Below are 26,929 nucleotides of genomic sequence, written 5' to 3' on the forward strand. Positions count from 1 at the left end.
GAGGAGGGTGGGCATCGCTGAACGCTCTCCTCGAGGGATACAGACTCCGCAGCCCATACAGGGCGGGGATGCGGCTTCCGGGACCAGGCGGCCAGGACGCACTCACTCGCTGGATGCTTTTGCTGAACTAGCGGCTGTACCTTTGTCCGTGCACCTGGCCGTCAAAAACGTTAGTGACGTGAGGGAAGGCAAGGAAGCGTGAGCCAACGACACGGCTTCTGAAGTCTGAGTGCCGGGCTGCAAATCCCGACTCTGCTACCTATTGGCGTGTGACCTAGAGCGAACACTCCAGTTCTCAACGCCTCTGCGCTAGGAACTGGGTGACGAGGATGAGGACGGTGATAACAGTCCTAACGGAACCGCGAGGCTGAAAGGAAGTGATGCACGTGGAGAGCCGCGTGCAACGCCCGGCACGTGTGTGCGTGTGTATTAATACACTCCGTATAGGTATTTTTGAATTATCTATTATTTTTACCCTTTTCTAATAGAGTACACGATTTGTAGAACACGCAACAGGTTAAACAGGCATCTTGCACAAGGCCTGAACACTGAAATATTCACAGCTCTGAAAAGCCAACTGCGTACGTAAACACCTGCAGAGCAGCCACTTGCACGCGGACGGTGTCCACACCGCGCCACCGATCTCTGCGCCGCGCTCTGAAAAACCAAGAGGCCGAGACCCCCTCCAGCTCACTACCTGGTCTGAGGTGTGCCTTTCATTTGGCCCACTTCACCCTTAAGAACTATTCTGAGTCCGGAGGGATCGTTAACAGGTACACAGAGAAACGGATTAGATGAAAAGGCTCTTTATGACGGGCCGCTAAACTACAACTACAGTTACCATTTCATTCAGCTCAGGTTTATTCTGTGGTGATACTTGAACCGATACTGCCCCAAGGGAACCTTCTCCAGCACCACACTTCATAGAGGGTTTTAAGCTAATGCCCTAAGTCTGAGGATAGAAAAGGTGAATTAATGTACGGTATAAGAAAATCTCACATCTGCCGTTAAATCCAGTTGAAATGAATAGTTTTTCAGAAAAGCCTAAGGAGACGGGGAGGCTTCAGAGTTAACTCTCGACCAGATAGAGACCAAGTTACTTCTACTGTTTTCTTCGACGGTTAAAGCCCTGCAACAATGTGGTAAACCTAAGCGTCAAAGCTGGCAGACTGGAAGAAAGATGTGTTGTCTTAGCCTAGCACTGTGTTGTCTTTTTGGTTCTTTTATGCCACGATTTATTTCTGGACTTTCTATTCTATTCCATTGGTCTATATGTCTGTTTTATACCAATACCACTTTTTTTTTTTTTTTTTGGCCACACTGCGCGGCGTGCGGGATCTTAGTTCCCCGACCAGGGATCGATCCCGTGTCCCCCGCAGTGGAAGCTCGGAGCCTTAACTACCGGACGGCCAGGGAAGCCCCCGGCACAGTGTTTTTAAAGAATTCTGAAACCGACTGGCATGAGGTGAGGCCGCCAGCCCCGCTTAGCCCTGGAAAGCATCACTCCTTAAGGCCTGAGCCAGGGGTGGGGAGCCACACTGCACGGGACTACAGGACAAAGCTGGCGGGGTGTCTAACGCGTGAGGCTGGGGCTTTCTCGGCCTCCTGCTGGCTCGTCTGTAAGACGCTGATGATTATCACCTGCGCCAAAGGCTGACGCAAGAAGCACTTACCACCACGGAAGCACTCACGCGTGTACCGTCCAGAATCTCTGAGGCAGACGTGACGGGCCGGTCTGCGGCCCCCTCAATCCCTGTGTTGAAGCCCTCAGAGTGACACTGTATTTGGAGACAGGACCTTCAAAGAGCTGATGAAGTTACAAAGAAGCCAGGGGGTAGGCCCCTCTCTCCTGTGCTATGCTTTCTACCCCCAGCGCACCTGAATTCTTAACTGAGAAGGACAGCAACCTTCTTCGATAAAGTTTTCCCAAACGCCAAGTACAAAAATAACAGAGGCGGGCTTCCCTGGTGGCGCAGCGGTTGAGAGTCCGCCTGCCGATGCGGGGGGCGAGGGTTCGCGCCCCGGTCCGGGAGGATCCCACGTGCCGCGGAGCGGCTGGGCCCGTGAGCCGTGGCCGCTGCGCCTGCGCTCCGCAACGGGAGGGGCCACGGCAGTGAGAGGCCCGCGTACCGAAAAAAAAATAAAAAAATAACAGAGGTGCGCACGCAGGGCCCAGAAAAGATGTTTAAGCCAGGCTGGAGGGGATGGTGGGTTAAAATTTATTCCTGGGGAGCTTCTCGGAGGAGGTGACACATGTGAATGGAGTCACATGGACAGAAAGTCATCTCTTCCCTTAACAAGTGTTAATTCACAAGGCTGGGAGGAGGGTGGCTGGAGAGAGAAAGGGTTAAGGACTGCCCAGGCCAAGAGGTTTAAAAACACAAAGGTGAGGGCTTCCCTGGTGGCGCAGTGGTTGAGAGTCCGCCTGCCGATGCAGCAGGGGACGCGGGTTCGTGCCCCGGTCCGGGTAGATCCCACGTGCCGCGGAGCGGCTGGGCCTGTGAGCCATGGCCATTGGGCCTGCGCCTCCGGAGCCTGTGCTCTGCAATGGGAGAGGCCACGACAGCGAGAGGCCCGCGTACCGCAAAAAAAAAAAAAAAAAAAAAAAAAAAAAAGTAAAAACACAAAGGTGGGCTTAAACACACAAGTGAGAAGAGCAAAAACAATAAAAGGTCTTGATAAAGATCACAGTGAAAGTGACACAGTCTGCCCAGCTCTTCTATCATTTCCCCCAGAGAAGTCCTGTCACGATGAAAATTCCCAGCAGGCGTCACCACTTCCTGGGTTAACAGCCCCTCCAGATAACCAACCGGATTATGTCTGTTGATTCTTTTGCAGGGTCCTTCAGAAAGACAACTACCACCTCAGAGACAGCTGATTTTTCTCTTTCAAAACATTCTGTCATAACCTCAATGGGAAAAGAATCTGGAAAAGAATGGATACTTGTACGGGTATAACTGAATCACTCTGTGGTACATCTGTAATGAACACATCATTGTTAATCAACTATACTCCAATATAAAATAAAAATTAAAATAATAATAATAGAATAAAGTTTATGTGAGAGATGTTTTAGCCTAATCTGAACAAAAACAACAACAACAAAGACAACCAAAAAAACTGATAAAGGTCTGACACCCAGAGCGCAGAAAAGGTGAAGAGATTAAAAAGTCAAAAAGACTTAAATGAAAGAAATGAAAAAAAAGCCTCTCTGGCCGCTGATGGGAGTCTCTGCTCCCAGGAAGCTGATGACAGGACCCTTCAAGAGCGACTTTATCACCCAGGTGAAGAGCTGCTGCACGCGAGAGGGTTTCTGCCGTGAAATCTCTTTAATAAAAAGTACAAAATTGGCACCATTCCTCCCAGCTTTCAGCAGATTACATGCTGTGCAGGAAGAAAAAAAATGAAAGAAAAGAAATAAAATGAGCAATCATTTTAAAGAAACAGCAGTCGAAATCTACGGGAACCCAAGGCAAAAGGGCCAAACACACCAGGTTCTACTAAGCCCCACCGAACACGTCAACACGTAACACACACAGATGCCTTTCCCGGTCCAACTAACCAGGCTATTCCTGGTTCAGGCCATCGACCGCGTTGGGGCTGGTTCCGTACGAGGCTTACGCGCTCTCTGGACATTCACGTAAGCAGTTAGCAGTCACTGTGCACCGAGTCCCGGCTCGGCGCTAAGCCCTTAGCAGGAAGCAGTGCACTCGGCGCTACCCCCATGCCCCCAAGTGGGTGCTTACATCTCCGTCTAACGATGAGGCACTTGAGGCTCAGAACGGTTTCGTACCTTCTCTAAAGTAACACAGCGATAAGCAAACCTGGCCAATCTCAACCCAGTCTCTTCAACTCCAGGTCCCACTGGTAAGCACTGGACGACGTCTGCCTCTCAGGGTTGGGTCTGAGCATCTCCAGCACCTGGCTGGACTGACAGAAAACTCTAGAACCTGTTGGACGTCTGTCTCCAGCCTATGAAGTCTTTCCCCGTCAGAAAGCTTTTGGTACCTCAACTCCTGAAAGCATCTTTTAAAGGCCACTTACTGTCTCAGAGGAATGAAAGGGCTACGTTTATAAGACGCAACTCTCCCAAGCAGAAGTGAAGCCTGTTTCCTATGCTTCGAACAAGTACACAACTACCACTCTTAGCTTCAAAGCTTAATTCTTCCTCATCGTTAGAGAAACTAAACAGAGCAACGATAATGAAGGGAAGGCTTGAGATACAATACCATTCTCTGTCCACGCGAATAAGCTGTTCCCTGGGTTCAATCTTGTAACTAGTACATGAAACCTCAGGGAATTCCCTGGCGGTCCAGTGGTTAGGACTTGGCGCTTTCACTGCCGAGGCCCGGGTTCCATTCCTGGTTGGGGAACTAAGATCCCACAAGCCACACGGTCAAAAAAAAATAAACAAATAAATAAAAAATAAAACCTGAGGATTACAGCTAAAATTTTATAAGTGAAAGACTGTGGGAATCCTTACACTACAGCTAAGGTGATCATGGCAAACATTTTAATATATAAGATATTAAAATACATAATGTTATGTACACGATGGATAAATGAGCCCCAGTGGAGGATGGGATTCTGAAAGCATCCTGGGACCCTCAGATTCCAGAAGTCGGGGAGTTTTAGCAGAAAGCAGCCACTCCTTCCTTGGGTTTACCACACTCCAGAGGCCTGAGGAGGTGGAATTTCCAAATTCACTTCCACTAAACTCCCCAAGAAGCACTCTTGCTCTTCCTGAAGCGACTTCTTTGGGAAAACATTAAGAATGACCTTGCTTTTCAGCACCTAATATTACACCGGAAAGAGCTTTTTCAGGAAGCAAGTGGCTATCTTTCCTTCTTCAATAAAAGCCAAGGCTTCAAAGAGATAAAGCAACTGAACTGAAATAGCTACACCACTCTCCCTACTTACATCACGTAGAGAATCCTCTTCAAAGCTGAGGAGTATAAAGTTCCTCTAGTGCAAGCAACCTTTTTTCAAGCCCACGAGAAAGAGCCCTGAGGGGCAGAAACGCGTGGCTCCGAGGGCACAGCCGAGCCAGGCCTCCTGCTTCCATCCTCTCCCCGCCACCCCCTTCCTCTGACGCAGCTGTGCCCCCAGGGACCATCAGGATCCCAGCAGGGCGGGGGCAGTTCGGGGACACATCCAGATCTGCAACTGCAAGTCCGTCACCTGAGACACTGGCTGCCACCAGGAAGCCACTGCTACTGAGAGAGGCCAGCACAGACCAGGAGACTGAAATGCTAATTCGTACAAAGGCTAAACCTAACGGCAGGTATCTTCCTAAGGATTCCCAAATGCAAATAAATCACCTACAGCTTTTCATCCCCTTGCCCTTCGCAGAGATGTTAACAAGGGCAGCAACCCCAATCTCTGTCCCAGGCACAAACCACGGATTCATGGTAACTCTGACTCTGCTCTCTCCAGGCCTAACAAGCAATCCGTCCTCTTTTAGGGTCTTCTGGACATCCCCTCTGCTTCTCCAGTGTCACATCCTGGTCTGGATCTCATCAGCTCTCAGGCCTAATCCACCATTCTTTCCTTCCTCAGTCAAACATTTTGGAGCACCTATTGTGTTCCAGGCACTAGAATAAACGAGACACACAGGAATACTGCACTGCTTTAGTTCCCCTCGGCCTCCCAGTGGGGAAGAAAGACGTCTGGATTAAGAACACATCACAGTCCTGTGTAACAAGAGTCATGAAGCGGGACTTCCCTGGTGGTCCAGTGGTTAAGACTCCGAGCTTCCACTGCAGGGGACACGGGTTCGATCCCCGGCTGGGGAACTAAGATACCGCAGGCCCCTCACAGCGTGGCCAAAAAAAAAAAAAAAAAGGGTCACGAAGCAAAGTGTGTCCAACTTCACTGAGAAGGCTTCACACAGGCTGTGGCGTCTGAGCTGACTCTTGACAGGTAAGTAAAAGGATCTGGCGTGAAGGGGGTGGAGAGGGAGGAAACGATACTTCTAAAGGCACAAAGACGGGAAGGAATGCCCTGGCTCAGAAAGGACCATCAGGTCATTACAGCTGGGAAGCCAGATGCATGGAGGGAACAGGCGCCAAGGTAGGCTGTGGTCAGATGCTTGATTTCACCTCTAATGTGTTGGAATTAACTGTCAATATCTAAAATTTAGAAAATTTTATCTAAAAATATGGATTCTTGGCTTCGCAGAAAAAAAAATCTGGCAACACTGGGCCGACGACCCCAAGTGGTGACACCTGTTTGGATCTGAGCGGCAGGTGTAGCACATGAGATACCTATTAACGGAGTTCATGACCATCCTCACCTGGCCCCTGAAGACACCTGAATTTGCAATCCCCGGTTTAAAGGAGAGCGTTGCAATAAGATACATGTTACAGGAAAGCAACAGGGGCAGTAAAACTGGAGGCAAGAGGGAAAGTTAGAAAGACTTACAATAGCACAGGGGGGAGGTAACAAAAGCCTGAACTACGTGAGGGCAATAAACCCCAGAAGAAGCTAATGAGTCAAGAAATGTTTAACTTGCTCCAGGTGCAAGAACACTTATTAGGTAATTTCCGTGGGGCATTTGTTCAAGGCTCCATAGGAGACTGTATTAAGAGAATGGAAAAATGATTCAGAACTAATTTTCCATTAAAACACCAAGTGGCTCTTTAGTAAACTGTGGTAAGTCCACCCGAAGACCATCAATCAGCCTGGAGAACTGATGAGGTCCAGCAGCCACGGTCCGGGGATTCTTAACCTGGCTCTCGTTTTCCAGCTGGGACAGAACAAACTCTTGACTGCAAGTTTTCCGAACTGAGCCCTCGACCAGTGCTGTTTACAAGCAGCCAAGCAGCGGGTGGGCTGTAAACCACTGCAACGTCTCGCACCGCCACCAGCAGTTACTTCTTAAACTCATAAACCCGTCCAGTTCCTCCGAGGGGAAGGCCCTCCGGAGAACTTACACAAGCCGTTGACGTCCAGCATGTTGGAGATGCCCCGGTCACTCATGTCCACTTCCGGCTGGTTCTTCTCCCGGCTCTCCTCCACCAACTTTTTCAGAGACTTGGACATGACCTGTACCAAACGACAACAACAGCGCACGTGGGCGACGGCCAGGAGGGTGCAGAGAGAGAAATGAGGAAACCCCCGTCTGGCACTCTCCAGTTTTCCCTTGGCCTTGGAAAGAGGGCAGCCGCAGGCAGGGTCCGGGGGCAGGGAGGGGGATGGGGAGGGCGGGACAGGGAGTGGGAAGGGTCCAGCACCGTTCCCGCCGCGGAGAGAGAAACAAACACAAGGGCAACGCCACACACATACTCACTGCGGAGGGCTGCACCTAACAGGCTGCGAGTGGGAACAACAGGCTTCTGCAGGGCTCACTCCGGGGACGAGAGATGCACTCGGTCCGTGCAAAACGAGCACCCGAACGAGGAACACGCCCTGTCCCGGCACTCGGCGCAGGCGCACACCGGGCCGCTCTCAGCTCCTCGCCCCGCCCGCGCCAGACCGTTCCTAATTAGGAGAACAGTTTACTAGACTTGGCTTCGAGCGAGACCCCGCCCACAAAAGAATGCGTGCCCCGGGGCGGACCAATCACGTTTGCTGTTCGGCCTCGAGACTCCGCCCCACCCGTGGTTAGCTCCCTCGCCGTTGGAGATTCCGATTGGACTGGAGTCGGCGCGTGCGCACTAGTTCGGCGCAGGCTCAGTTTGTAGGTCGAAGCCAGAGTGCTGTGGGCGGAAGCCGGGAAGCTTGGGCAGCGCCTGCGAAGGGATGGTGGTACACCGGGATGGGTCCTGGGGAAGCTACAAGGAAATTTTCTCTCAGTGTGCTGCTTCTTTAATTGCGGTTCCACTGATTGGAAGTTGCTACCCTGATTCCCTTCCCCACAGGTTGTACCTCCCGCTATATTGTGAGCTCCTCAAAGCAAGAACTCCTTGGTGTTCTGTGTGTCTCCGGCGCCCAGGTCGCAGTCACGCCCTGTTACACCTGGGTGACAGGAGGGGGAATACACCAGATAAATACGTGACTTCTCTGTTCTTATGCTGTGACATAGCTTAGTTAGCTTTCTATTGAATGATGATTTTCTTATACAGTTTTCATTGTTTTTTTTACTAGAATTTCTGTTTTCTTCTTGTAACCTTTAAGCTTTTCATTACTCGCTACTGCTCGAAATCCAATGACTTCTTCTTGAAGACTTTAGGAACCTTCTAATTTACTGCTCTAACTTAGCCTGATTCGTTCTGTCCTTCCAGCTGAGAAGTTATCTATAATTTCTTTTCATTTGGTCCCTGGGTTGAGACCGACGTTTCTTGCAGGCATCTTGCTGGAGTAACTACCGTCAAGTAACTTTCTCTAGAAGGACGTATAGGAGGCACAAATTTTGAGTAGTTGCATGTTTTTAAATGTCCTTATTCTGCCCGCACCTTTGATAATTTGCCTGACATGGAATTCTAGGTTCAAAAGAAGTTTCTCCTAAATCTCGATGGCATAGTTCCACTGACTTCTGCTTTCCGTATCGATGCCCAGAAACATATCGGTCTCCTCACATCTTTGCAGGGAACTGTTGTTTTCCCTTGGGAAGCATTTGTGTTTGTGATCTTTTTATCATTCGTCATGTTCTGAAATGTCACCATAATATCTCTGATGGGGGGGTCTTTCCTCGCTTAATCTGTTTAGGGCTCATTGGGTCCTTTTCAGAGGACGATTCTTTTCTCTCTTCCTCTCTGGAAATTGTTTTCTGTTTATCCTTTGAAATTTCTTTCCTGCCATTTTCTCTGATTTATCACCCTTTCTGGAAATCTTATTGGATGGCAGCCTCCTGGGCTGGTTTTCAATAACTGGACATTTTTGTTCCCTCATATATTTCCTTTCCTTTTTTTTTTTTTTTTTTTGTTTTGTTTTGTTTTGTTGATTAACTTCATGTTCTGGGAGATTTTCTCTATTTTATCTTCCAAAGCTCTATTAAATTTTTAAAAATTATTTTGCCTATTAATGAAATATACTTCTTAAGACTTCCTTCTTGAAGGAAGTGAATGCACACTCTTCTCAAATATCTCTTAGGATAACAATTTTTAAACCTCTCGTGTTTACTACATTGTTTTCTCATGTCCCTTTCTTGTTAGTTTATCTCATTCTTTCCCATTCAGGCTGCTGTAACTGTCCCTCTGTCTGGTGATGCCTGGTTGTCCTTTTGTATTTAAGCATGAAGTCTGAGCAGATTTTTCTAGATAGCTGGTGTGGTTTCTTTCTTCCTCTGTTGTTGATGTGTATTTGTTTCCCTCCTAGGTCAGCGTTAAGTTTCCCTGGGCTGTTTGTTACGCTTCTACACAGGTTAGAACCCAGTTTTATGGTAATCACAAGGCTGCCTTCCCATGCTTTGCATTCACTTCTGGTTTTCCAGAAATTTGTTTTCACTCCCTTATAATCTCCTTTCATTCTCTTCACTTTTAGCCATGCAATTCTTAATGAAATGTGTCCCCAAGTTCCAGATTTTTATAACATGGAAACAGGACCAGCTTCCTGGATATGCAAACTGTGTGCAGTGACACAAAAGCGCCAGCCTTAGATGGGCCCCACGGTTAGTTTATTGTTCTGCTATCACCAGCTTGAAATGGTTAATAATTTTTGAACCAGGGGCCCTGCAAATTATGTAGCCATTCCTGCAAGGAAAAGTCAATATTTATCAGAGCTAAAATCCCCTCTGCAGTGTCCGGGCCAAGTGCACCTTGCTTACACACAGCATGTGCTTCAATACCTCCCTCTGGCAGAATATGTACTATCCGTGCCTTTGAGCCCAGAGGGGGCCAAGCAAAGACAGAGTATGGAAAATGCCTGGTCCCCATGTGGCACTAAAGCCGAATCCTGCGTCTGTACCCTGACACCGAATTAATTATCGGAGACAGAGTTTCAGGTGAAGTAGAAGAGAATAGCTTTAATACTTTGCCAGGCAAAGGGGGCCGCAGTGGGCTGGTGCCCTCAAAACTGTGTGTCCAACCTAGAGTGGATACCGAGGAGTTTTATAGTAATGGTTCAGAGAGGGCGTGGCCAGCTCGTGGACGTTCTTCTGATTGGTTGGTGGGGAGGTAAGCAGGAGTCGGCATCATCAGCCTTCTGGTTCCAACCAGCCTGGGGTCTCCCTGCTTGTGGGCAGCACACAGTTAACTTCTCCCACCTGGAGGAGGTTTCAGTGTCTGCCAAACAGCCCAGAGATACTGCCACGTGCATCCCTTGGGGGGAGAGGGGGGGACCAGGACCCTGCCGCAAGGCTGCACTATTGTTTCTTTTGAGGGTCCTCCCTTCCCTAATTAGCAACTGTTTGAACCTGCCCATTGGAGCTCAGGGAAGGTCTTGGAGGCTGAATGAAGCCTATTTCCTGCGATCAAGAAATGGGGACCACAGGGAGCCCTTCACGCCCAGGAGCCTCACAGGGTCCTGCTCTGCTTCAGCACTCCAGACTACAACAACAGTGGGTAAATTCACGTAAATTATTACATAAGTCGTTCATTTAAAAAACGCCTTTGTCTCCAATAAACTACTTATGAAGAAAAATATAAAGTTACCGAGTTAAAATGTGAAAAGCAGGGAGTTCCCTGGCGGCCTAGTGGTTAGGGTCCCAGGCTCTCACCGCTGTGGCCCGGGTTCAATCCCTGGTTGGGGAGCATCCCGCTGGCCAAAAACCCAGAAAGTTAGAAAAAGAAAAAGTTGAAAAGCAAATTTCTCATTAAATATGCCAAAATTATCATATCATTTTTCTTCCAATAACTTGATAGCCATAGAGTGACTTGAGGTCTCAATAAGTTAAACGTTTTCTTCCATTAACGGTATTTTTGACTCTGTCTGATCTCTCAGTTTTTACGAAAATAAGAATTGCATCAGCATTTTTTCTAGGTCATATAACTGTCAACAGTGACAGCCTTTTTTAAGAATGTCACTAGAGCTATGAAGATAGTCGGGCTGTCATATTGCTAAGTTCACACTGCATTCCTCTGGCAGGACGGCAGGCACTGTCTCCGGCGGTTGCTGAGGTTCAAACCACATTCTGTCACTCAAGTTTTACGAGCTTTTCTGCACCTCATTTGCTTAACCGTAAAATGGAGGTGACGGCTCTGAGTACCCCATTTCCACGGGTGATATGAGAAGGATGCCGGGCAGAGAGCATATGTCATAGAGATGTTAGTTCTCCTTTCTCTTAATTAAATTAATGGTGTTACTACTCCCTAGGGGAGTGTGTGGTGGATTTTTAACAAATTCCTATTGATTAAATGGAGTTGAAATTTAACAGGAAGTTAGGACAAGTAGAACCCAGAACGTGGGCGCCTCCTAGCCCCAGACTGTCATTGGCCCCATCCATCCCCTGGGGCGTTCTTCACAAATGTCTGAAGTGCCGGGAGATTCCTGGCCTGTGGTGGCCTCTGGCTGAGTTATCGCAGGCAGTTCCCTGGAGGTCAGATGAGAGCAGCTCTGGCCAGCAATGGCTAACTTAACCGTAGCCGGTGCTGGCCAGGCTGTGCTCGGTTCTTCCTGCCGAGGCCCAGTTCTTTAGGCAGACAGAAAAGGAGACGGGGGGCAAAGAGCACGTGGTGAGTGGAAGGCCAGCTCCCCGACTCCCAGGCTCCGTTGGCTTTTCCAGGTAAGACCTCCCCTCACCGCCCCCTCGGGACCATTCATTTTATATCATGGCTTTACAGATTCTACTTACGGCCTACAGAACGTGAGAAAATATCCTTATTTTCCGTTTTCGGCTTTCAGTGTAAAAGTGCCAAACTTCATCTTGGTAGATACAGTTTCCAGATATTCTCATGGGCCTCCTAGGAATCATGTCTCTCTGAAAAGGACTCTTGTAGACACTGTTACTTGAATGATGCAGCCACAGGTCAAATCATCTCTTACTGGTTGACAGCTGCATATGCTGCTCTTGCTTTCAAATAAAATAACTACTTCATAGGTTATTGTGCAGCTTTCTCCATATTCTGTACCTTTGTGATTCATTTCTAGATAAAAGAGCTAGGTCTTATGTCTACTCCTATCAAACTGCATCTGGAGGGTTTTAGTCCATTGTTCCAGCTTTGTCAAGACCTTTGGGTAGGATGGTCTCTCCATTGCGTTCACCGTTCTTTTCAATAGAGCGTCCTCCATAAAGCTGATGCATCCATCCGTGGTAGAGCGGAGGTGAGACTGTCTCATTTACGTGGCTCTGTAGTCCGTGCAGAGATCATTTCCCTGGCATGTGAGTAGCACAGGAAGATGCAGTGACACGTCCGATGGCGTCTTTCATTCACTGGGCCCCATGTTCTTAGTAAGACGTAACTTGGCATATTTAACCTTTAACGTCTCTTGGTTAAAGGCAGCAGAAAACGTGGTCAAAGCGTTGCTTAACTATGTATAACTTCGCATGTCGTGTTGTTAAACTGCGAACAGACAACAGGGGTACGTAGGGAAACTGCAGCACAGAGAGTTAAGGAAGTCAACTAGAAAGGCTAAAATTCAAACGCAGGCAGCTTGGCTCCGGAGTTGCTATACTGAAGGACTCATATACTTTTTTAAAATGGAAATACTCAACTCGAAATTTGACACATACCCCACAGTGAAAGACAAATTTTAATGAGTTAAAAACAATAATGCAGCATCACTGTTTACATTTCAGTAGAGTTTATCATTCCCAATTTGACATTCACAGTGAAAACGGTACTTCTATTTTATTAACTTTTGAAAATGTACAGCACATATGCCACAATCATTTCCACCCCTTTAAGGGAGTCTAGAAAATTTCAGCTCAAAATATTAGATTAAAGAAGCTACATTCGACATGCAAAAAATGTATACAAATATTGATTCCACATGTACTTTGATGAAAAACAAAGAAGCTCCGGTTATTCTCAGTGGCACAGGCAGCGGGGACAGGTTATCAGGAGGGCAGGATCCCGTCCCGCGTGAGGTGTGAGGGTCCAGCCCCTGCAGAGAAGCCACAGTGCTGAGCAGACGTGGCCCCCTGCGCTTAGCTGGCCCAGGCTAACCGGATCGCTGACGGCCGGGTTGCATACTCTGCATGAAATTTTATGAAGACACGATGTGACGAGGCCACAAAGGGAGCTATGTCAGTGTCCTAAAATTGAAAAAAGAAAAAGAGAGAGAAGTAACAAATTCTGTCTTTCACAGATGTGAAGATCTTTCCAGAAGGTCAGGTGTAGTAAAGAAGTATGACATAAAGGAGCCTTGTAGAGTTGACAGTAAACCCGCATACATTTCTAGAAGTAACCTTGCTAAGAATTAATGTAGAGACTTTACAAAAGAATGTTGCTGGGTCTGGTGGAGGTGACGAGGAGAAATGGGGGGCGACCAAGTGGGCACAGAGTTTCCTTCTGAGCTAACGAGAAGGTTCTGAAGCCGACTGTGGTGACGGCAGCTACACGGCTCCGGGAACTGACTAAATACTCGTGAATCTTACCCTTTAGGTAGATGATTTCTGGGGTATGTGAATTATGTCTCAATAAAACCATCACTAAAAATTCAATTTCCAATTCAAGCTCTTACTGAAATTTTCATTTTTCTGAAGGGACACACAACTTCTATCTGCAACTAAAACGAGCATATGAGTAAAATATACTACTTTCCCCCCTTAACATCTGTACTTTCCTTTTGGGGTTGATTTTCATATCTTTGGGGGGAACAGGGTGTGTGGGGGGTGGTGCAAAAGGGGTGGGAGGTAGATGGGTCTCTGTTTTCTCTCATTTCTAAATCATTCATTTAATATTGATTGAGAGATTTCCATGCTGTGGGTATTATTATTAGCACTGGGAATATGAAAAATGAACCACACACGCAAACAGCGCTGTTCTCACGAATCTTACACCCTAGCGGGAGGAGGCGAAGCAGGAAGCAGGTAAGTCAGTAACGTGCACAGTGGGGGCTGGATTGTACTGGAGACAGAGCACGTCACACAGGGTCAAGGTTGCAGCCTGGGGACATGCTCCTCTGCTCTGCTCAGGTCCCCTGCCTTGGTCCTGCCCAAGAGTCATCAAAAAGCAGACTTATTTCCAAGATAGTCAACTATTCAGGTGAGTGCAGAAGAGGGATATTTTTCCTAAGAGAGGTATCAGGGGATACACAATATTGTACGTTCCTGTGCACATACACTTTTTCCTTCCATTTCGACCTGCTCCCAGATTTCTACTTGGTATTCTATGCTGACAAGCTAGTACAAGCAGATAACAGAAGTTTGAAACTCCCATTTGTTTCTCCTAATTTTCCTGCCATTCTTTCATGTTTCTAGATGTTCAGACTCTGTAACTGAGAGCAATGCCCGTGAACAATGACAATTATCATAAAAGAAAACATCTTCCAATCACCGTGTGATTAGACACCTAAGGAGTAGCTCCCACCACCATTCTGTAAATAAACTGACTTCACTGGACTGGAAATGCTAAAGAAGTCAGTGGTATCTTTAAAAACTAAAACAACTGCACTTGAAACTATGTCTACATTTATAAAAGAAAATTTAAAACTGGGAAAATATTGTAAACACCGATAGTTAAGAAAAATTGACATATCTAGTTATAGACTTGAATTTAATGTGACATTGGTTTCAATGGCAGTAAGTTCTCTCAGTGCCTCAGTTCCTTTTATCTGCAAAGTCCAGGAGACCAAATGGGGTTGTATGTTTGAAAGTCACTGAAAACCAAAAAAAAAAAAAACAGACGTAAAGTAATGGTATTGTGAAAATGTCTCGTTTTGAAATTGTTACAAATTTCAACTAAATGTCTAAGACTTAATCAGCTTCTAAATCTGGCATGTGATGCATTTACTGGGGTCTCTTTTCTGTGGGCCCCTGTGAACAACTGCCAAGACAGTATCTGCTGATCAGGTGATGCAAATTCCTCCCCCCAAAATTAGCTCTGTGTATAAGGACAGAGCTACCAGAGACTTTATTGCAGGGTTTCTATACACCAGAGGAGCTTCATTCAATAAATTAGGCTGCACCCAGAACAGAAAACAACCCAATGATTAAATATGATGTACCAGCTTGTTTAATGGTATGGTAAGATGTTAACGATGTATCCGTCAGTGGACAAAAACACACCACAAAACAATATAAAGTATCTGTGCATAGGCAAAAGAAAGTGTTTAGAAGCATATACGGGAGGATTCTCAGGGTTTTAAAACATGTATCTATTTTTTGAGATTGGAAGTCTGCGACGCTAAACAACTGCGTAGGTGATTCCGATGCAGTCAAGTTTGGTAACTATGACTATTAATGTAACGCAATGCCCACTAGGCGGCATCGCGCTCCCTAAATAAAAAGGCAAGTCAGAAACCTGAATTTGCAAAAGCCCCGTGTGCTCTCTACCCGCATGAGTCGGCCTCTAAAGGTGCCTCTTGAAGCTCCTTTCATCGTTTAAAAATAACAACGGGGACTTGTTTACAAGTCCGTTTTACTCACCGCGCCGCAGTACGGTCCGGACGGCGGAGAGTGAGCGTCCGGGCCGTCGTAGAGCACGAGGTAGTTGTGCACGCATTCCCCGGGGTCGTCAATGCTGATGACGTAGAAGCTGACGGTGACAGGCCGTCCCGCGGGAGCAATGACTGTCCACTCGCAGTGAGTGCTGTTCGGGTAAGTGCCGGGGTAGCCAGGGCTGGCGAGCGAGCCGCTGTCTGCGTAAAGGGTCCCGCCGCAGGCTGCGAGGACACAGGAGCACGAGGCGTCGGGCAACCAGGTAGAAGCCATCGGCACGCTTTAGTGCGCTTCAGGCAGCGAACGAGGCGGCTGTTCTCTCGGGGTGCTGAGGCCCCCGGCAAGAAAGGCGGACGCAGGGGCCCCTTCCCTGTCCCCCCTGAGGGCTGTACCCCCAGCCCCTCCCCACCTGCCCCCCTCCCACCTCCACCAAGTATCCCTCCCCGCCTCTCGCGGCTTAGGAAGCGCTTCCTCCAGATCTTTGCTTGGAAAATAGTGGGTTGAGAGCACAACGGACTTGGGAAGGTAGGTGCGGGGGAGAGTGAGGTTGACCTCGGGGGCTCCGGATGGTGCGGAGCTCTCCCTCCAGAGGCAGTGAGGGAGCCGATGGGGATGCGGGTGCAGTAAAATTGAAAAAGGGGGATCCCGGGGCAGCACCAAAGAAAGAGGTGTGTAATTTGAAGGCTTTGGCAGCAACGATTCTCACAGCGACTTCACCGGCCTGAAAACTGACAGTTCCAAGATTGATCTGCTCAACAAGCCAAAGCTCTTTTAAGTGTTGGTGCTAATTTGTTCGATGTGTTCATTTGCACAGGGAAGCTTTCGTCATTTAGACCAGACGGCCGCGGGCATCCAGATAATCCCGCGCACAGGGAGAAACCGCGCAGCATAATTAAGAAGCGCTGGGCTGGGTGTCCGACCACCGGACGTTTAGTCCTGCCTCCGCCAAGATCTAGCTGCGCGTTTGGGGCAACGCATCAGTTTGGTGTTTTATTTCCTCGTCTGTAAAATCAGGGCATAGAGATCATCTTTTACTTTCGGCAGTACCAAGAAATCCTTATCCACAATTGTCTTGATAGAATCCTTTTCTAGTCCTCTGGTGTATTTAAAATGAGTCCTCTTTATCATTCTTATTTTGAAAGTTTTTAGATATTTGGGGGGACATTTCATAAAGATATTCCTTCTCTCTTGAGTTAAGTGCAGTGACATGACAAATTTCCTTCACTTATCGGTAAACAGCCAACCAAAAACGCAGGAAGGCGCTTACTGCCCCGTAAAAGCCATTAACCTCCATCCAGGACTGCCAAGAAATGAAACGCGGCCTCCAAGGAACACAGCTGCTTATACATACTCAAGTATGTGTTCATAACCTGGGTTTCTGGCAAACTTTTAAAATAAATCCTCAGAGGACTATCTTGATGATCAAAGCAGAAGTTAAAAATAATGACAAAATCAGAATTTATAAAGGAATTTAAAAACCTTTGTACCTTATTTGTGCTTTATATGTAAATATATATTCTTTAATATATAGAAATAATGAATAAAAGTAGAATTTTTAAAATCTCTATACTTTCAGTGTTAAAAAAAAATCTCTATTTTTAAGGGAAAATAATCAAGTACACAGATTGGGGAAAAGGTCACTTTAACTATCTTCTTCTATCAGACGCTGTATGTTTTCCTCAGCTGCATCACTTTCCCTTACAAAGCGCCAGGGTCTTACCAGAAGGCGATGAGGTCCAGATAATTTCATATCCGCGACCGGACGTTGCGCTATCGCTCTTAAATCGTAGGTATAGTTCACGGCTTCGGGAGAAAATGGGATTCGGCAACAGAGTCCCACAGAACGTGCCCAGCAGCGGCGAAGTGCTCTCGCTTCCATTTCTTACCTTTAAAAACGAGTCATTAATGATCACACTTAGACCTGCTGTACCTTCTCCTCTGATTTATCATGACTATACGTTGAGACGTGAGACAGGTGGAATGACAGCATTTGGGGGGAAGCCTTTGTCTTTTTACGTACTTAATGGAGGCTTAATACACACACAAGTCACCTTCACTTGCAAAGGAGAGAAACCAATTTGTAGATCAAAACCCATTTACAGTTGCATTCAGAAGTATCTGTTACTCTCCGGTAATTAAAACACGACAGCATGTTTCTATAACCAGCTAGTTGTATCTTTCTTCTTGGGGAGACATTCTGAAGAATGTAGTCAAAAGTGAATTTTTAAAAGATGGGTCGGGGGAGAAAAATATTATCTGCTTTGTTTCCAGTCAACTCTGTTATACTTTTTATGCATCATACCGCATTTATGTTTTTATCTCCCCTTGAGGATTACTTGGCTATAAAGGGGCCACGAAAAGACAACGTACAAAGTATGACAAAGTTCAAAATGCAAGGAACCTCTACATGGGAAAAGGACATAATTCAAACAGTCTTTTTTTTTTTTTTTTTTTTTGCGGTACGCGGGCCTCTCACTGTTGTGGCCTCTCCCGCTGCGGAGCACAGGCTCCGGACGCACAGGCTCAGCGGCCGTGGCTCTCGGGCCCAGCCGCTCCGCGGCATGTGGGATCTTCCCAGACCCGGGCACGAACCCGTGTCTCCTGCATTGGCAGGCGGATTCTCAACCACTGCACCACCAGGGAAGCCCCAAACAGTCTTTAAAATTTCTGACTCTTAGATTTGTTTTACAAACGCTCTGTGAAGCTGAATAGATTTGTTAAAATTCACTGCAAGGAGCAGACACGTGTGAAACCAGGAAGCGGGCTGGCGTGTGAGTGCAGCTGAGCGGGCTGTGAACTCAGCCCCGGTTTGCCCTGCAGCCTGGCTCCTGCGCTTTCCCAAACGGCCCCACTCGGAGGAGGGCTCCTGTGGGGCGTCGCAGCCACGTGACCCGGGCGGCGTGGGGCCGGGGCCAGCTCCGCACGGATGGACGCCCACTCCATGTTGATACGTGTGTTTAAATCTTGGAAGTCCCTCCATACTTTAACATGTGGTTAATTGCCCGCTGCCTTGAGTCACCCGGTGCCTTCAGAGGTGGGGTGGGTAGTCCTGTTGGCTTGTGCTGATCTGCAGAGCCCTTTTTGTTTCCGGCCCTGCCCCAACGCTTGTGGGATCTTCGTTCCCCCATCGGGGATCAAAGCCAGGCCCTGGCAGTGAGAGTGCAGCCTCCTAGCCTAACCATGGGACCGCCGGGGAGTTCCCGGGAGAGTTTCCTTTTAGGTCTACGGAGTAGCCGGTGGGAGAGAAAAATGCCTTTCTGGTGCTTTGGGGGCTATTCTGCTAAGCGTTTAAACGAAGTAGCCTTGCCGTGGGTGGAACAGCCGGTTAGTAAGCTGTCGGCAGGCAGAGAGGGCTGCCATGTTCAGGAATGCCCACCTGCCCCACGACAGCCTTGGCTTTGGGTCTCTTTCCTCTGGTCCTCTTTATTTTTTTTTTTTTTTTTGCGGTATGCGGGCCTCTCACTGTTGTGGCCTCTCCCGTTGCGGAGCACAGGCTCCGGACGCGCAGGCCTAGCGGCCACGGCTCACGGGCTTAGTTGCTCCGCGGCACGTGGGATCTTCCCGGACCAGGGCACGAACCCGTGTCTCCTGCATCGGCAGGCGGATTCTCAACCACTGCGCCACCAGGGAAGCCCCTTCTGGTCCTCTTTAGAAAGCTGATGCTCTGAGAGGAGAAGCGAGATATTAATTCCCACCGATGTGCTAATGACCTGTCCTTTTCACTTCTCTCTGCACGGGAGGAATGGGACAAGGAGAGCAGAGTGCCTCTCTGGGACCTTAGGTGACTCTGAGAGGGGGAGTGAAGGCAAATGCAGATTCCCAATGGGGTCTAGAGCTTGGTGTTCGTGGGGTATGATACGGTCCGAGTCCTCAGTGAGAAATCTCCGTTCCCATCACCGCTGACATGAATGCAATGCTGAGGCTGCCGGAAGCCGTGCCAGAATCTTCCCGCCGAAAGCCAGACGCAGCAGCGCTTTACAGGCCTGAGTCGCAGTTTCCTGTCTTTGCTTGTTGCACGGGAAGTTTCAGACCCGTTTCCGCGAGATAAGGAGGGGCCGCAGCGGGGAGGGGGGCAGTCATCACCCCCCGGGGCCGGAGAGTCAGCCCTTGCTCCGCAGCATCCAGGGGCAAGTGGCAAAGGTCACTCCAGTCGACAAGGCTCGGCTCGGGCTTGAAGTGAGCCACAGGCAGCTGCGCCGTGACTGCGGACTGTCAGGACGCGTCTCCCTTCTTCTGTCTCCCGCTCCTCCCCTCGCGTCTGCCTTATGCTCTGGGTACCTGTTCAGACTCCATGGTGCGTGAGGTAGGAGGTCTGAGTCTAATGACCCGGCGGACGCAGACACGCCCGTCTCTCCCTGCTTCCTCTCTGCCACATCCGCGTCCTCCCCAGTCCCCGACAGTGGCTGAGGTTCCCCACGAAAACGCATGAGCTTCCTCTGAGTACCTCCTGCTCTACAGGTTGCAAATCGTCATTAACACAGGACTTCGATGAATTTTACAGGGGGAGCTTTCCAGGATAACGAAACTCCATAACAGGCGTAAAGGAGAAAACAAACTGCTTGGAAACCTTACGGAAGATTCGCACGTACACGAAACAAAGCCGGCTTCGGGTGTCTTGGCTTAAGGTTTCGATGTGAATTCAGTTCAGAGGGATTCAGCATCTTGGTACCTTGTACAAGCCTTACGTGGCACCTCAGTTTATTTCCTAAGAATGCATACATTTCCCACAGAGTCTGCAAAGGACGCTGGAGGGAGCTGGAGGGTTTTCATGGCAAACTATGGGCACTGAGTTCCAGACACAGGACGGTTCTCTCTCGGGGGTGGGGGGGGCAGGCCAACAGCGAAGGTGCTTCTTCTTCCAGACGAGGAGGAAGGGACAGAGCTCTCCACCTTCCTCGACCCAACACGCGGTCAAGGAAACACTCTCCTTGAGAATACTGAAGATGCTCCAGACTTACTGTGGCCATCAGGGAAATCGGCCAAACTATTCAGTCTCACGTAGGTTCCCTTTACCTCTTCACCAGGCACACTTGAAGTCAGAGCTCTCATCTGTCTCCAGAATTAGCACTTGGACCTCCCTCACTTCCGGTCTCAACTCACACATTAGCTCCTTTAAGCACACTTCTCTGTGCCCGGACCGATTAGGGGCCCCGAACCGTGCTCGCTCGGAGAGTCCACAGCAGTGGACAACTTCCTGTCTGTCTGTCCCACAGACCGTGAGCCTCCGGGGGACCCTGAATATGTCTTGTTCCCTCCTGGATTTCTGGTGTCTGGACCTAGGAGACGGCTGGCAATTGCCTAAGTATTTAGGCAATGAAAGGATAATAATGAACGATTTAATGAAATGAGCAAGGAATATGATTAGCAGTAGCAGAGAAAAACGAGAAAAGTCTTAAGGGATCCATTATCTTTTAAATAATTTATTTACATGATATTCAAATGTATGTTACCTCCAAGAAATCACATGTGCAGTCACTTGAGTCCTCGATGCCAAATGAGTGAAAGAAGAGGGAGATGGTGTGGCCGTGAGCAGCTGTGAGCACCGTCGTGCAGTCCGCGTTACTGGGATAGCCGTCCGGCCAGCCGGGGCTCCGCAGGAGGCCAAATGCCTTCTCGTGTGCTCTGTTGCAATCTTAGAGGGAAGACAGTAGTCGTAATTAACGTCTGCCGTGGGGTATTTAGTGCTCCTTCAACTTGACAGGAATAACTCAAAGAGCTTATTAAATGGGAACCAACTTCAGGAAAACAAGCCAACCTAGCCCCTTCATTTACCTTTGAGATTACTGAGATCCCAAGACTTAAAGCGAAGGGTACTGAGCAAACGCAGGGCAGTGTCTTCACACAAAACACCCCCGTGTGAGGCAGTAAATGAGGAAACGTGCACCCTCTCCTGGGAGGACAAACATTCCAGCATTCTCCATGCTCTTCTGGTGACATGGAGCTGCAGTTGGCTGACATTCAGGCTCTTCAGGCATAAAGGCTCTACCTCCGAGGCAGTTTTGCTACAAAATGTTTCTTCAGATCCTTTGATGAATTAATTATTTGTTCTGATAGAACTGGCAACTTACAGTTCTCGACCATTTTTGGTAAAAAATACCCAGAGCGTTTTCATTTGTTTGTTTTAATCAAAGGCAGCTTTGGTTTTAATCAAGCTTGAAATGAACATAACGTAAAGTGTTCTCTGGAAATAACCTCCTCAGTGACAGAATCAAGTAATTCTTTCAAGGCTCCTTGGTTTTTCCAAAGTAATTTTCTAAGATATAGTGATCCTCCTACATGGTTAAGTGAATAATTGATACAATAACTGGTATATTTTTAAATTAACAACATGAACTTTGAAGAATATGCTGCCATTCTCCGCATTTTAATTAATATTTTATTTGCTTTACCTCCTCAGAAGTCAGCTCTAGTAATGTGCTAAACTGGGCCTGGCTTCTAGTAAAGAGTCTTACCTCGTGTGGGTGTGGTTTATGTCAACAAGCCTTAATTTACTCAAGGGGGTCAATTCGAGCTGTAATTGTAATAATGGCAGCTTTTCTGAATAGAAGATGAAATCCCAGAGCTCACCTGCAATCTGATAGGTAAAACCCACTCTAGAGTCCGTGTTAAAAACCTCCGACTTAAAAGTGACGATGGCGGTGCTCATGGAAGAATAAAACGTGGGTACAGCTGAAGCATTTCTGCCGTAGAACCGAAGTCCTGGGTTTCCATTACTCTGGAATGAAACGGCAGCCAAATGCCGGTAGATTTAGTATCAAAAGAGGACAGGCCACAGCAGAAATTAAATTGCATACAAAACTATGGCTTAAATATGCAGCCGTGGAGACCAGTTACAGAGTTCAATGCACTCTGCGATAAGACTTCCCCTCGGCCTTGGGATCTACAGGGGTCTCGCAGTCTTTGAGGGGTGGCTGGGAGGCAGGGAGGCCGCGCTTCTGCCGAAACCGCGGGGCAGACGCCTGCCCACTGAAAATAACACCTTCCCCTCACTCCGCTTCCCAGCCAAGGCCGTGCCGTGGCTCAGAGCGCCCCCAGGCGGTCGGAGGACCTCACCACAGGTCGACTGGCGCTTCTCCACTGGTCGGAGCTGTGTAAGTCTAACCAGCACTGCTCCCGGCCCTCCCTCACCGCCACTTAGCAAACCTGGAGCGTATGAGCTCCTCCTCAACCCGGTTGTTCCCAGAGGCCCCCCCCCCCCCCCAGGCACCGTCCTCAAGTCTACACATGCTCCCCGAGTAAAATCTGATCACGCTACACTGCGACTATCTAATCACATCAGGCGCTCTGTCAACATGACACTTTTATGGTCAACAGCACCCTCAACATCTAACCCCATGGGCAATGCAGACGCATCAGTTTTTTGAAAAACCGAAAGAGCCTTGCTCTATGTTTTCAACCATGAATACAGTCCCACTAGACTGGGACCAAATGCCTTCTTAACTGTTCCCTTGAATTCACTCCACACACAGACCCCACTGACTATGGAAGTGCTTCTCCATGGAGCACAGCTGTCGGAACACCAGAGACGTTCATCAGAAATTTAGCTTAATGGGCGTACGTAGGGGAATTGGTCTCTGAGGGTGGGCCCAGGGCAGGCGCTTTTACCAAGACACCCAGGTGTTTCTTAGGCACATGACCTACAGACCAAGTTCAGGTTCTTAATGCCTATAAATAGAGGGCTTTGTAAATGGCTGAAAAGCACATTAGTCTGGAAGTAACTTCGAGAAATTACTTAGTCATGCCCTCGTTACTTCAAGTGTTTTGCAAATACTGGTGAAAAGGTCATACATGTGACTGTCATTCATCCTATGATTGTTACCTCTGGTGGGTCCTGAAACTCTAAATAGTTCTGGTCATAGTCTTGTGAGTGCAGCTCAAGTGCCCACACAGTAATCATGACCTGCTGATGTAGAGGAGCTTCAATGACCCAAGTACAGACGGAAAATGGGACAGCTGGGTCTGATGAGTTGGGTGACGAAATACTTTGTGGGGTCCAAGTTGCATTATATGTTCCTCCACAAGGCACTGAGGTGGGAAGAAAGAAACAGCTTATAAGACATTTTACTTGTAACTCATCACACATATTTAAAATTCTGCTTTCCTTACTCTTCCAGCCCAAAGGAGCTATATTTACATCATTCTATGAAGGATTTACAGTCTAAATTCTTGACTAAGAATTGTACCAAATTTGTACCATGGATTAAACAGAGTAATTAACGTGGTGTTTAGTCACTGACATTGAACTTAGACAGTCATTAACAGTGAGCATAGTAATTAACACTGAGCATAGTAATTAACACTGAGTAGAGATATGAGCATGGCATTATTTTTAGTGCATAAATACACGTGTGTTTCATACTATGTAAAAATGTCTCCGTTTACTCACTGTCCACGATGGTGTATGTAGCATTAAATCCTTCCCTTTCTAAAGTTAAGTCACTGACAAATTGAACTGTAAGGAAGTTTCCAGAAGAAATAAATGGAGCAGGTACGGTGGAACCACAAAATGTTCCAGCCAAGTTGGCATTTTCACTGTCCCCATCATATAACTGGAAAGAAAAAACAGCTCATTAGTTATCCATTATTCACAAAGAAGCTGCATATTTTACACTAAACCGGACATGAAGTTACGACAGGTCACGGTTAAGAATCTTACACTAATGTTCTTTTTTAAAAAATATATATTTATTTTTATTTATTTATTTGGTTGCACCGGGTCTAAACTGCAGCTCGAGGGCTCCTTAGTTGCGGCTCGCTGACTTCTTTAGTTGCGGCACGTGTTCTCCTTAGTCACGGCATGTGAACTCTTAGTTGTAGCATGCACGTGGGATCTAGTTACCTGACCAGGGACTGAACCCAGGCCCCCTGCATTGGGAGCGTGGAGTCTTAACCACTGCGCCACCAGGAAAGTCCCTACACTAATGTTCTTAAAGCTAGATTTAATTTAGCAACAGAATTGCTATTGAATCAATTATACTATAATGATTTTTAGTAAAAACCTGGTGTATTGCGTAACGTTTTTTTTTTTTTTCTCATTGGGAAAGTAAAATTCGATTTAAAACATGATGTGCCATTAGAGCCAGCAAACCATTCGCCACCTCCACCTCCGCCCTCCCTGCCGTGCTGCTCCAAACCGTCATGATCTCGCCTGATTCTCCCTGCAGCCTCCCCACGGGTCCCCCGATCCTGCTCCCGACCCTCTAGAATCTGTCCTCAGCACATCAGCCAGAAGACACAGCTTAAATGTAAGTCAGGCCAGGCCACTGCTCTGCCGAGAACCCTCCTAACTCCTTCTCATCCACTCAAAGCCGTTACGAGGGCCTTGGAGGCCTGATAGCATCTGCCCCCACCCTCGCTCCCGGCCTTTCGGATGGTCTGACCTCCCATTGCCGCTTTCTGTGCTCTGCTCCCTGAGCGACTTTGCGTCTGCAATTCGCTTTGCCTGGAACGCCCTGCTATTTATCCGCGGGGTTTCGTTCCCCTCTGTTGCTTTAGGCCTTTCCTCAAATACCGCTAACTCACTGAAGCCTTCCCTGAACACCCCTATTTAGCATGCAAGCTCTCTCAATATTCCCTTTCTCCTTTCCAGCTTCACTTTTTCTCCAGAGCATGCATTACCTTCCACATCATACGAATGTATATAGTCATACATAATTTGATTTACCGTCTTCCCCTCTGAAGAGGATGCAAGTTCCACGAAAGCCCAGGCTGCTGTCTGCTCTAGTCACTGCGAGGTGCCCCGTTTTCGGCACAGTGGCACACACAGAAGGCACTCGATAAACATCGAAGGAGTGAAAACGTGCCTTGATCCCTCTCTCCCGCTACCAGCCTCCCAGCCTGCTCCCCGCAAGTCGCCTTTATGTCAGTAAAGGGCTCAAGCCTAACACCTCAGCCACCCCGATTCCTCCCTGTCTCTTGCCGACCCCGCATCTGCTTTGCTCCCCCTTCAACATCTATCCCAAGGGCTCCATCTCCACGGCTCCCACGCGGTCCTTCACCTGTACCGCCGTAACGTCTCCTGACAGCTCCGCTTCCACAGAGCATTCCCCGCCGAGCTGCCTGAGCATTTGCAAGCTTAGAGTAGCATGTGCTCCTGCTTGGCCTACAATATCCCCTTGGATCCCCACTGCCCCTGAAGTAAAAATCCACCCTCTTTACCGTGGTCTACGAGCCCCTCTCTGGTCTGGCCTGGCCGCCCTTGGCCGTCGCCCCCTCCCCAGATTCCTGGAACCCGCCAGGATCTCTGCTCGGCCCTTGGACAGTCCGCTGCTCACCCTGGGGCCTCAGCTCAGACAGCTCCTCCTCAGAGAGCCCAGCCCTATCCAACGGGCACTGCCCCAATATCTTCCTGTTCTTTCTTCCTACCATGACTGAAACGTGCCTTACTTATTGCTTATTGCTTATTTACGTCTTCTGGTCTCTCACCCATCAAGCACGGAGTTCCCACGGGCCGGGGACTTCGATGATTCACTATGTGTCGCCAGCACCCAGAGCAATTCCCAGGCACGAGAGCCTTCAGCAAATGTCCGTGGAGGTAGCGAGTGCTTGGATTTCTCTCAAACACATTACTAGAAGACAAAGTGTTGGGACTCCCCTAGTGGTGCCTTGGTTAAGGATCCGCCTGCCCATGCAGGGGACGCGGGTTCGAGCCCCGGTCCGGGAGGATCCCACGTGCCGCGGAGCAACTAAGCCCGTGCGCCACAACTGCTGAGCCTGCGCTCTAGAGCCCGCGAGCCGCAATTACTGGAGCCCGCGCGCCTGGAGCCCGTGCTCCGCAACAAGAGAAGCCACCGCAGTGAGAAGCCCGCGCACCGCAGCGGAGAGTAGCCTCTGCTCATCGCCGCTAGAGAAAGCCCACGCGCAGCAACGAAGACCCAACGAAGAAAGGAAAGAAAAGAAAAGAAAGAAAGACTTGATCTTTAAAAAAAAAAAACCAAAACTCTAACATCAAATTTTCAAAACAAACAAAAAAAAGTGTTCTCCACCTGAGTAATCTCTGTTGCACGGCTAAAACAAGTATCTGTGTGTCTATCCAAATACTGAATTTATAACAGAACCACGGTGTGTTATAAACCTCAGCATAGCCATTACTGATGACATTATTTTTAAATGCTGGGAATACATGAAATAGAAATGGTTAAAAACAGTCAAATCAAAATAAACACAAAAATAAATTTACCACTAGATGGCACTGTTTCTCCTGCTTAAACGATTTTAGTAAAATTTTAAAGCCAAAAGAGAGTTGAGTGAATCCCCTCATTTTATAGAAGAGCAGATTTGCCAAGTTTTAGGTCATGTACCTTTTCTGGTAAACAAGCTAAAATTTTATTATAACCATTGCTACCTCTATAATCACGTTATATTGGCAAGTATTTTTATTCTATGTACCGTGTGCCGGGCCTCCAAGCAAGGCTCTGTGTATACAGGGATGCATAAAGCACTTTCCAGACACGAATCTGACTCACAAATAATGAAAGGGAGATATTCATAAATGAAATATATGTGTGT

General features: G+C 48.0%; 2 protein-coding genes across 5 annotated transcripts in view; both read right to left on the bottom strand.

The window, feature by feature from the left end:
• RSU1 (Ras suppressor protein 1) overlaps positions 1 to 7,551 on the bottom strand; it is a 187,950-nt gene extending 180,399 nt beyond the window's left edge. The window contains exons 1-2 of one of the 4 annotated variants that reach the window (XM_059059232.2): positions 7,292 to 7,551; positions 6,936 to 7,047 (exon numbers count right to left, since the gene is read on the bottom strand). In XM_059059232.2, the coding sequence (XP_058915215.1) occupies positions 6,936 to 7,044 (109 nt within the window). In that variant the 5' untranslated portion in view covers positions 7,045 to 7,047; positions 7,292 to 7,551. Of the gene's footprint in view, positions 1 to 6,935; positions 7,048 to 7,287 lie in introns of all 4 variants that reach the window. The other 3 variants (XM_059059229.2, XM_059059231.2, XM_067030493.1) reach the window with 3 other exon arrangements.
• Positions 7,552 to 12,552: 5,001 nt separating this feature from the next.
• CUBN (cubilin) overlaps positions 12,553 to 26,929 on the bottom strand; it is a 269,145-nt gene continuing 254,768 nt past the window's right edge. Inside the window, exons 61-67 of the mRNA XM_059059248.2 lie at positions 23,808 to 23,970; positions 23,241 to 23,446; positions 21,989 to 22,136; positions 20,872 to 21,053; positions 17,142 to 17,307; positions 15,410 to 15,645; positions 12,553 to 13,075 (exon numbers count right to left, since the gene is read on the bottom strand). Of these exons, the coding sequence (XP_058915231.1) occupies positions 12,968 to 13,075; positions 15,410 to 15,645; positions 17,142 to 17,307; positions 20,872 to 21,053; positions 21,989 to 22,136; positions 23,241 to 23,446; positions 23,808 to 23,970 (1,209 nt within the window). The 3' untranslated portion in view covers positions 12,553 to 12,967. The remainder of the gene's footprint in view (positions 13,076 to 15,409; positions 15,646 to 17,141; positions 17,308 to 20,871; positions 21,054 to 21,988; positions 22,137 to 23,240; positions 23,447 to 23,807; positions 23,971 to 26,929) is intronic.

Source organism: Kogia breviceps, chromosome 3 (assembly GCF_026419965.1).
Source record: "Kogia breviceps isolate mKogBre1 chromosome 3, mKogBre1 haplotype 1, whole genome shotgun sequence".
NCBI lineage: Eukaryota > Metazoa > Chordata > Mammalia > Artiodactyla > Physeteridae > Kogia > Kogia breviceps.